The following is a 10,404-nucleotide window of genomic DNA, read 5'->3' on the forward strand; positions in this document are numbered from 1 at the left end:
CTGCATAATGAGGGTTAATTTTGATGCTGTTACCTGTAGAAAAGAGGGCAAAAGAGAATATATCTTAAAATGTTTGAGAGCTCCTTAAACCAATTGTCCCTTAAAAAGAGCACAGTATCTCAGAGAAAAGGACATTTATTAATAGAAGTCACAGATTAATTTGTAATACAAACAGATATTAGTTATATTAAACGTAATACCTATTAAATTTTTTAAATTTTAAGACAGTCACACATATATTCACAAATTTAACCAATCTACTACACTGAAGACACAGATATGACATAATCTATCAACTAGCACTTAGATTTACTTGTTTCACAAACTGAGCACAGGACAATTGAACAATGAATTGAACAATGAAGGATTATACAACAACTGGTTCAACAAACAGCAGTTTGAGTAAAATTCAATGCACTGGAACGCTTGAAAATATTTGATGCAAAGAATAATGAACTACATTTCAGTTGAAGATCAGCACAGTACAATCAACAACAGATCAACAGAATCATATGTGAGCCACTGAAGTCTGCGGTTGGTCCAGGATACATTTTACGAGCCAAAAACAGAAGCAAGAAGCAATAACCAATAAAGACAAATGTTGCCAATAACACAACTCTTCCTTGATTCTACTGAGTACAGACACCACTATAGTATTATTTAGGACTAAACAACTGTCAACACAATATCAAGACTTTGGCACTCGTTATGATTTGGTAAAGCTCTCTCAATTGTGAAGATAAGCAACGGCAAATAGTAAAAACAGAGGAAATCACTGTTCAGGTTCAGACGTTCTGTGCAATAGTGCAACACTGTATAGTGCCTATTTATACCAGCATGTAACCTCATACAAAAAAAGGCCCATACATGAAGTGCACTTGCAGAAATATCTCACAGAGATGTTTTCGCTTAACCATCAGTTAACCGATGTCTGAACCTTTACCAGTTAAATCAGTTAAGTCACTGGACAACAGTGTCTTCTGTGCCTCTGAAATGCGGTGAAGTTGGTACTTAGACCGCCTTTGTCAAAACAACAAAGAGAACCATGTTCAAATGCCTAACTTTACTGTTCATGTACTATATACTGTGTAGACAGATCTATACTGCTTGACACCCATATGGTTTGTCATTTCACATCTTTTAGCACTTGCAAGACGAGCACGCTCACGTTACATCTGATTGAGAGTGATCACTATGCGCACTGACCAACCACTTTACCACCTGATGGACTCCAGTGGTGCCACATCAGGAAATGAGCCGTGGTAACTGATGTCACCAAGGTTCAGCAAACACGTCTTACAGGCCGGGGTAAACTTTGTATCAAGCAACAAATAATTTACCCCTGTGAAACTACACAGTACATCTTACTACCTTCCCGCCACCTAACGAAAAGCCAACAGAGCATTAAGATGACTTCTTGTTTTTGTGTCCCTGCCACAGATATAATATGTAAAGCTTGTTATCTGCATGGGTTATACCATGCAAATAACATCCCAGGTTCAAATCTGGCCTCGGAACATTTCTGCTTATCATCCTTTCCTATCTCCACCCATTATTTCCTGGATCAAACCTCCACCAATAAAGACAAAATGCCATTACAGTATAAAAGGAAAAAATAAGAGACTGTGAACTTGATACAAACAGAGTCTATGTGACGTCTGTTCTCTCATCAGCCAAACCAGTCAAACAGTTCAGGAAGTAGGAATATAGGGCTGGGTGAAACAAATAATATATTCACTGATTGATATGATATAATGATTTGGTGATAAAATTATATGAAAATGAGACACTTCAATGCGTTGTCTGGGGGGAACACTGCTTGTGTACATTAGATAGCATCACAGAAACAGCGGATTTTCTATCCAATCATGTGGCAATCCTTTAGGAAAGGACAAATGCACAAACAGGGATAGATAAAGTATGATAGATGGAAAACATGAGCGCTCTTTCAGAGGAAACTTTTGAGTGTCAGCAGCTCCACAGCAAAAAGGACTTTACATGCAGGATTTATAAGAATTTATACTGACAAGATTTAAGCTTTTTTTTTTTTGTTTGCTGTCCATTAGTCATTTTCACAATCTGAATCTTTAAGGTCACCAGAAATGACTCATACCATGACACGATATCAAGAGTTACTGTGACAAATTATTTGCTGTATGGCCCAGCCCTATAACTTTGATAGCCACACTAACTCCATAACAACAGTTAACAATCAGGAATTTTTCACATGCAGCCTTTATATCAAAACACCGTACTGATGTGTGTGATAACATTCACATCCATTACCGTTCTACAGTGTATAATAGTCTGCACAGTTAATGCAGGACACACACTGGCATAAACAGGCTGTACAGTAAGTGTACAGTGAGCTATGCGTGTTCTGTTATAACTGTAAGTGCATCACAGCCGCTTAGGATGCAGTTTATGCAAGTTATTTTACCAGAGACAGACGCTCTGCCAGCTTTATTTTTGTGGTCTCATAACCACAAATTCTGCCGGTGTAAATCAAAGCCAGCATAGGTAGAGGCAATAGCTAATGACATTGGCTCTGTTAACTCTTGACATCCATTTCAGCTGTGACACTCCAAGCTGTATGTGTCTTTTCAGAATAACCACTAACTTATATTCCTTCATTTTCTTGGTTTGTTTGTTTGTGTGTGTGTGTGTGTGTGTGTGTGTGTGTGTGTGTGTGTGTGTGTGCGTGCATATGCAATTATATGTGCATATGCTCCTCATGCCTGCAGCTTGCACAAAGAAATGGATGAGCCACTTGAGAAAATCCAGAAAGCTGGATACACAGCTTCAGCAAAGGGGAACACAAAGGAGTGGAGGGGATACGCCCTGTCTGCCACGTTATAGAACGTAGCCATGCCCCCCTCACAATCCAACAGCACGCCTACACGCTTTGGACTGGGATTGAGCAGCACGGTCTCGCTGCTGTTATGCCAAGCTGACAGCTTGACGTTGAACCACTCAACACACCAGGACTGGGCGTTACGGCCCAGCCGACTGGTGGGCCCTTTGCGGTCAATGCTACCATAAGCTAAACCTATGCCAATGAAGTTGTTGCTGCTCATACGGACTTCCCAGTAGTGGCGCCCTCGAGAGAAACCCTTGGAGGTGAGCACCTGGGAGCAGACAGCAAAGCGTTCAGGGCAGTTGGGGTAGTTTGCGTGCTCATCTGATACAGAGGCCTTCGTGAAGTCCTCACTCAGTATGATGCGTTTGTGGGCTGTCCTTGGATCCAAGGTGAGCACCGTGCCATCTAGAAGGTACAGAAGTAAGATAAAGACCATTCAAACAACAAACCTGGTTGCTACTACCATACGAGACTAAGATACCTGCTACACTCAGACACTTACATTTCAGAAGCTCGGTTCTTTTTTCAGCAGATAAAATGTTTGGAGGAATGTCTGTAGTTTCTACAACAGAAGATGACAAAAGAGCCATTTGTCAGCAGGCAAATGGAGTGCTACTGCATATGTAAAAAACAAACAAACAAACAAACAAAAAAAGAAAAAAAAACCTTGTATGTTGTGGCTGCAACAGGAGCAACGTACCTGGTGTCTGATTGGGTTCACCTGCATGAGGACGGCTTCTGAATTTGTCTTTCACACCAAAATCCAGCAGGTTTTCCATTGACTGGGCTAGTTTTTTTTTCATGACGTCTTCAGCAGATTGTGGAGGTTTTTTGGTTTGTTCTAAAGAAAAAAAACATTTGTTTTATAGCTGAAGAAAAAATTCAGAGCTGTTAAAGCCTGTGAATACTTTATAACATTGAATATTCATGAGAAAATCAGCAACAATCAATCAAGCAAAAAAACGAAAACACTCTGCAAAGTCAGATTTGACTATCAAGACAAATTGTGGAAAAAGTGGAAAAACAAAAGCTGTTCTAACTTTGGAAGAGTGAGTTCATCTCCCATTGGTGTAAGTAGGAAGCTGATTGAGAAAGTAAGTTATGCAAGTGTTACATGACAAATAACTGCAGCCTTCAAAATGAACATTACGTAAATGAACTCCTCTCTACGACAAAAACTGAACATAAAAATTGGGCATTTTCTTACTTGGAGCTTTCTTCTTTGGGCCTGCTTTTGGTTGGGAACCTGGACCTGGAGTGTGGGACATGGGAAATCCAGGAATCCCTGGAGGGCACTGAAACTCTGAAACAGGAACAGGTTCCTGGTGACGTCCAGGGTTCCAAGGTGTAAATGCTGAGGCTGCTCTTTCACCTGAGAACATGCCAGACAGTGTCATTACAACTGTCTTTTTATTTTTTATCTTTATCCAAATGACTTTAAAATAGTTACCCCAATATCCCATCACCACCCAATTCAGCACCAATTTGAGGAATGTTTTTAGATTATTGTTTTGATTAGATTTCTGTTTGCACCAATTCTCGCATGACACACTCACCAGATGCAACAGTATCAATGTTAATTCCTGCAACAAAATTGAACATTATTGACTTCGCTATACTTTCTTGATGCATCTTTAACTGCTAAAACTCCTGCTTAATTGACAAATGTACCTGAATATTCACCTGGTTTAATTATTTGCACTCTGGCCTCAACAGGCTGTTTAAAGATCTCTGTCAGATAATCCTTCAGAGCAGCACCAGAGGCCTGTGTCGCCATCACCTTCTTGGAGTCCAGGTTGATTCGTGGGGTGTAAGGGTCAAAGTTTATGGCTGGGGGCAGGGTAAATGATGCCTGTGAGCAGAGGAACAAGATAAAGCTGTATTAATTTATACTGTGGAAGACAGCAAAAACTGTACGTTATCTCTCATTGGAATGATTAATGAAGTTGTCTGATTGAAGTTCTGTCTCATGTATATTAATAAGTTATTGCAGCCTTTAAAAAAAATCTGTTTATTTTATCAGTAGACTTGAAAAACCTCCCTCTGACTCATGTGATCTTGAATTCTCAACAGCAGGTCAATTATGAATTAACTGAATTCATTATCAAATGCTTTCAATTACAACACGACAAAATGAGACGAGTGCCCAGTGTCAGTCTCTACAAACTGTTTACATACAATATATAACTTGGCCCATTATTGAGACATGATGTTCTCTGTAATCACAATATGCAGGCGTTTTTTTTTTTGCTTATTTGAAATTCAGAGTCTGCGGGTACTTTAAAGATCATGCTGCAACCAAAACCGTACAGAGCTCAACTTATACTTAATGTAAAAGATAGTTTTGAAAACATGTGACCCTATCGATATTAATATTTTTTTACTCCAGTGCAATTCTGAGATACTGCATGTATGTGTGTGCAGGCAAATCTTGTTAGAGGAAGGCTGGCAAAAGAAGATCTCAGTGTTTTTGTTTTGTCTGTTATTTAGGGCAGGCAGGCAGAAATAGGAACAACTGGTGGATTAAGGTTGGACTCAGCTAGGAATGTAGTTTCATTTGTTAGACAATAATTCCACACCTGTGCAGGGCATTTCATCACATACTCGCTAACCCAGCTGTATTGTTCCACATTTACATGCGTTTTCCCTACCGTCTGTGCAGCTTTCAGTTTCCATACTAAATTACTCAAATCAGCTTTCAAATGTCTAAGATGAGGCAGATGAGGTATGTGGGCATCGTGTCTGCTTTTACTGCTGACAAGTTATATAATCATTGTGTGGTAACTCACCTGTAGGAAGGCCAGTGTTTGGGACTGACTTAGAAGACTGTGGATATCTTCTTTAGCTTTGCTCATGTTGTCAATGTTCTCAGTGAACTTCTTCATGAGAGTCCTGAGTTTGGTCTGACCACTCTCCATCTCTCGATCGACTGCAATCAGACTATCGCGCTCCTCTCGGGTCAACATGTCCCGCATCTGCTGATAGTCAGCTGTCACAGCTTTCTTCCTGTTGGTCGCTGAGTCCTAGGGGAGAGGATCCATGAACAGATCAGTAATGAGACAGGTTCATACAGGGGCAACTTATTAAAATACAATAGCCTTGTAATAAAAAACATTTTTTAATGTTCAGCACGTCTCAGGTAGGGCTGCGTATGGTTTCAAAACTTTTTAAATGGGTTCCAATAAGAAACCTGGGTTTTTGTACCGATACCGTAACAATATTTTACACATATTCATATACAAGCACACAGCTCTGGTTTCAGCCCATCTCAGTGACCACGATGGACCAGCTGCATGCACAGTGGGGAGGCATTAAAAAGACTGGAAACAAATGAGTTCTTGGAGCGATCCTCCTAACAGCCAAGAGAAATCAGCCTGCCACTGAATGTGTTTCTCTGGCTAACCAGAGCACTGCGGAAGGGCTGGTTGGGGTTGGACAGCTTGTTTTATTACCTGCTCTCTGATACCATTGTGGGGGGGGTCCAGCTCCATGCCAAGTACAGCACCGGCTTTCCTCACAAAAACTCATCATTGCACCCAAATATTTCATTGTTTCACCAATGGAGAATTCTGCCTAGATAAAATATAGTCTATAATTAAATATCTCTCCTAATTTAGATCATTGAATATGTGATAAAGGAATAGATTCTTTGACATGTTTACCTAACCAATTAGACGCCAACTAACGATACCCAGTGTCAGCTTGGACTGACAGCTGACAGGCAGATTTTTTTTTTTTTTTTTTTTATAAGGGAGTTTTCAAGGCAACATAATCATAGAATAAAATGATATTTGCTTAATAACACCATACCACCTAAAATAAAGACCACCAAGGAGCTCGTGGTTGACCCTGTCACTATAATGATGGGTGTGGAAATGGTGGACACCTACAAGTTTCTATGGGTGAAACTCAACAATAAACTGGACTGGTCAGACAACACTGAGGCCCTCTACAGGAGAAGAGAGTGCAGACTGTTGTCTCTGAGGAGGCTTGGGTGTTTCACTGTGCTGTGAGTGAAATTTTCTCTATCTTATGAAAAAGGAAGAAACAACTGTAGCAGAGTGAGATTGATGAAATGCTCCTTTATTACTCTTTTTAACGTGCACATAGAGGATACAGTTACACACACAGCACATGTGCAAATGACTCTTATATACAGTCAACACCACCTTCTGGCAGAGACCAAATATGGTCTAATTGACACATCTTTCCCAGAACACTCATCCCAGTTGTTACCCAAGAACTGGTTGCCACACCACATTAACCTCGCCACACTTGATTTGTCAAGGCCGACTTGATTCAGCCAGACAAATGTCCCTGCCAAAACATTCTTGGTTTACACACAAACATTGCACATGTGTACACAGATAGATCTAATTTATTATATATTTTATTCCTATTTTATCTTTTTTTAAACTCATTTCTAATGTATAACAAAGACATTTTTTCCTTTAATTTAACTACATACCCTTGTGCTGCTGTATCGAATTAAATTTAGCAAATGGGGGATCACTTAAGGTATATCTTAAGATATAAAGACATAATGTAACAATGTACGCTTTTGGGCTTTCAGGCCATTAATTTCCCTTTGGTGTTTATGTGGATTAGAGTACAGTACATTTCAAAACAAATGGTGAGACTTACCTTCAACTTGTTCTGCATGTCCCTCATTTGATTTATAACAGTCTCATTCTTCACAATCTTCTCATCCAGCAAACCCAACTTGTCCCTCAGGTCAGACTACGAACACAGAAACATGACACATTTAGGTTATTCTAACAGAGACACACAGTTCACAGGAGGTCATGGTCTATTTTCCACAGAACCCTGTGAGATGATTGTGTTAAGTGGTAACTTTGGTCTTAAACTTTATTTTTCAATTTCAGAGTGTGGGCGTCTGTCAGGCCTCAACAAACATCAAAAATCTTGACAAATCATTTTAAAATGCCACACTTAAGCAAAGATATTTCTATAATACTTTGAATGAGCAAGGGAAATACAAACAAACAGACATTTTGTTTCACAGTGAGTATTTTAGAAAAATAGTCCCAAAAGTGCTCTCAACAATATATTCTGCCCAGTTAGATCTGTGAATGGTTCTGTGGTTTAGTCCGAATATTAAACACTGTACCTGGAAAACAAGTTGTTATTGATTTTCTTAAAAACACAATTTTAAATGCCCTGAGCACCACAAACAAATCATTTTAGGACCCAGAGATGAATATGACAAAACGTAGGAAATTGTGCCAAAACTATCAGTATGGCTAGATACCTCTACAGATAAGTAAGTATTTTGACACACAGACCTCTTTCAGGTTCCTCTGCTCCTCAGGGGAGGTGAAGGAGCAGCCTTTGTGCACATGTTGGAGGCAAAGGCTGCAGATTGGACGGCCATGCTGGCTGCAGAAAAGCTCCATCAGCTTGTGGTGGTCCGGGCAGATGCGCTCCGACAGGTCACCGACAGGTTCGCTCAGCTGGTGGAGACGGAAAATTGGGTTTTCCCGGTGAGGACGCAGGTGCTCCTCGCAGAAAGAGGCCATGCAGGTGAGGCACGTCTGGGACGCCTCTGCTTCCATACATGTATCACACCGAATGACCGTCTTCTCCTCGGGTTTTTTCTCCTCTTTAATCAGGCTTTCCTCGTTCTTGTTCAACCTTAGGTTGAAAGTCTCCACGACGGTGCTCAGGACCGTGTTTTTCTTCAGCTCCGGTTTGGTGGCGAAGTGGGTCCGACACTGAGGACAGCTGTACGTTTCCTTCCAGGTAGCGAGCAGACAGTCCTGGCAGAAGTTGTGTCCGCAGGGGGTGGTCACCGGACAGTCAAAGGTGCTCAGACAGATGCTGCATGTCAGCTCATCCTCCAGACTCATCAGAGAAACCATTTCGGCCATGATGAGGCTGCGAGAGAGAAACGAAACTTAACTTGTGAAATGCACGAGAACGAAACTACAGCGTTTTGATAGTAAAATGTACTGTTAATGTCGACGGTTTTATTTACTTTAGTATATTTAACTAGCAAAATAGCAGTGTTGAATAAAAATGTGTCTGTAAAATGTAAATAAACGTTTCTAAAGATTTGAACATTCAGTGCGACGCCGAGCCTGACGTTCATGTTGTGATTCACAACATTAACCAATGTTTCGGCAAGTAAAAAGATATATTTAAGACAAATGTCCCACAATACCTTGAGTCCTCAAGCGTGCAGTAAATGCAGGGTAAAGTAATCCGAGTCGATTGGTAGTGACCTACTTCAGCTTCCAACTGTATGTGGCGGTGCCGTGAAGTACAACCGTTGATATCAAGTGTTTGATACCAGACGCGTCATCATTATTCAGGCAAAGGGGGGCGTGACGGGGCGTGACTCGATAAATGTTTGATATCTGGATTTTTATATTCTTTTGTTATTTTATTTTACTTTACGACTATTAATTTCAAAATATGTAGTTTGAATGAATGAGTCAAACATATTCTGATAAATATGTCATAAATCATACTTTGAAAAAGTCCCTTTGCCTACAGTATTGGTTTCTTTCGCGGTTTCCTTCAAAAGTTGCAGCACTCGCGCAGCGATCTGTTTGAGCATTAGTACCGGAGGAGATGAGATGCAGGTAACAGACTGGTGGTAAGTTGTTGTCTGTGTTGTTGGGAGGCAGTGAACCACATGTAATTAACTTAACTACATTCTGCAGTAGCTAGTTTGGCGTTAGTTCAGATACATCCATATGCGCATAGTGATTCAAGTATTTTTTTTGTGTAGTCAACTTGTGAAACTACAAATCATTTTGGGCCAAAATGTGCCCCAGAGTAATTTTGTAACTTTTAATTATCATCAAGTTTTCAGCCAAAGTGAAGTGCCTTAGAGTTTATTTCGCATCAACCCGCAAAAGACGCCAGCAGATAACACATCTGCCCATGCACGACCACCTGCAGAGAAGCCGACCAGAAATGTGAAGAAACATTTCAACCTCACTCTGCTGCCTAAAGGCTCTTTTACATAGACTGTGATTTTTAAGTTGATTCATTTGCATGTCATTTAAAAACATTTATCAAAATGTTTCAACACATAAAAGGCTGCTGAAATCCAAGGGAGAGAAAATAGATAAATGACAAATACATAAATAACTTGACTAGACTTGACATGTTTGTTGAAGATCCTACTCCTACAACGTAAGGAACATAATTGTTAGTCCTTACATTGTGTGAGTCTGAAAAACTCAAACTCACTCACATCAAGTCCAGTCAATATTAGAAGTTATCTCAGGGAACTTTTCATATAGAGCAGAGGCCTGTACTATGAAGCATGTTCTACATACCCAGGATGACTTTTCATTATCTGGCTTAGAGAACCTAACATTTGCCATCCTGGATAACCTGCACTACAAGGCTGGTTATCAACTGGCTCAGTTAACCCTGGGATTACCTGTCTGGCCATGAGCACGCTCATGTGAAAGAGGCAGAGTTTTTAATTATAAGCAACATAGTCAGAACCATGAGTCAAGTGATTTGTGATTTGAGAAGAAATGCAGTAGTAGTAGTAGTAGTAG

At 40.2% G+C, this 10,404-nt stretch overlaps 1 protein-coding gene across 5 annotated transcripts; it reads right to left on the minus strand.

Annotated features, from left to right (window-relative positions):
* Positions 1 to 119: 119 nt before the first annotated feature.
* On the minus strand, positions 120 to 9,230 carry LOC111217945 (E3 ubiquitin/ISG15 ligase TRIM25-like). 5 transcript variants are annotated; one of them, XM_022739995.1, is made up of 11 exons: positions 9,045 to 9,230; positions 8,167 to 8,758; positions 7,505 to 7,600; positions 5,650 to 5,883; positions 4,544 to 4,712; positions 4,417 to 4,443; positions 4,068 to 4,232; positions 3,901 to 3,942; positions 3,561 to 3,701; positions 3,363 to 3,422; positions 120 to 3,265 (listed from the first exon to the last, which is right to left on the minus strand). In XM_022739995.1, the coding sequence occupies exons 2-11, from the start codon at positions 8,749 to 8,751 to the stop codon at positions 2,733 to 2,735; spliced, it is 2,052 nt and encodes a 683-aa protein (XP_022595716.1). In that variant the 5' UTR covers positions 8,752 to 8,758; positions 9,045 to 9,230; the 3' UTR covers positions 120 to 2,732. The 5 variants fall into 5 exon arrangements, with proteins under 5 accessions (XP_022595716.1, XP_022595715.1, XP_022595719.1 ...); XM_022739994.1 differs by having other exon boundaries at positions 4,532 to 4,712; XM_022739998.1 differs by lacking the exon at positions 4,417 to 4,443 and having other exon boundaries at positions 4,068 to 4,163.
* Positions 9,231 to 10,404: the final 1,174 nt, after the last annotated feature.

Source organism: Seriola dumerili, unplaced genomic scaffold (assembly GCF_002260705.1).
Source record: "Seriola dumerili isolate Sdu_G_001 unplaced genomic scaffold, Sdu_1.0 BDQW01000050.1, whole genome shotgun sequence".
Lineage (NCBI taxonomy): Eukaryota > Metazoa > Chordata > Actinopteri > Carangiformes > Carangidae > Seriola > Seriola dumerili.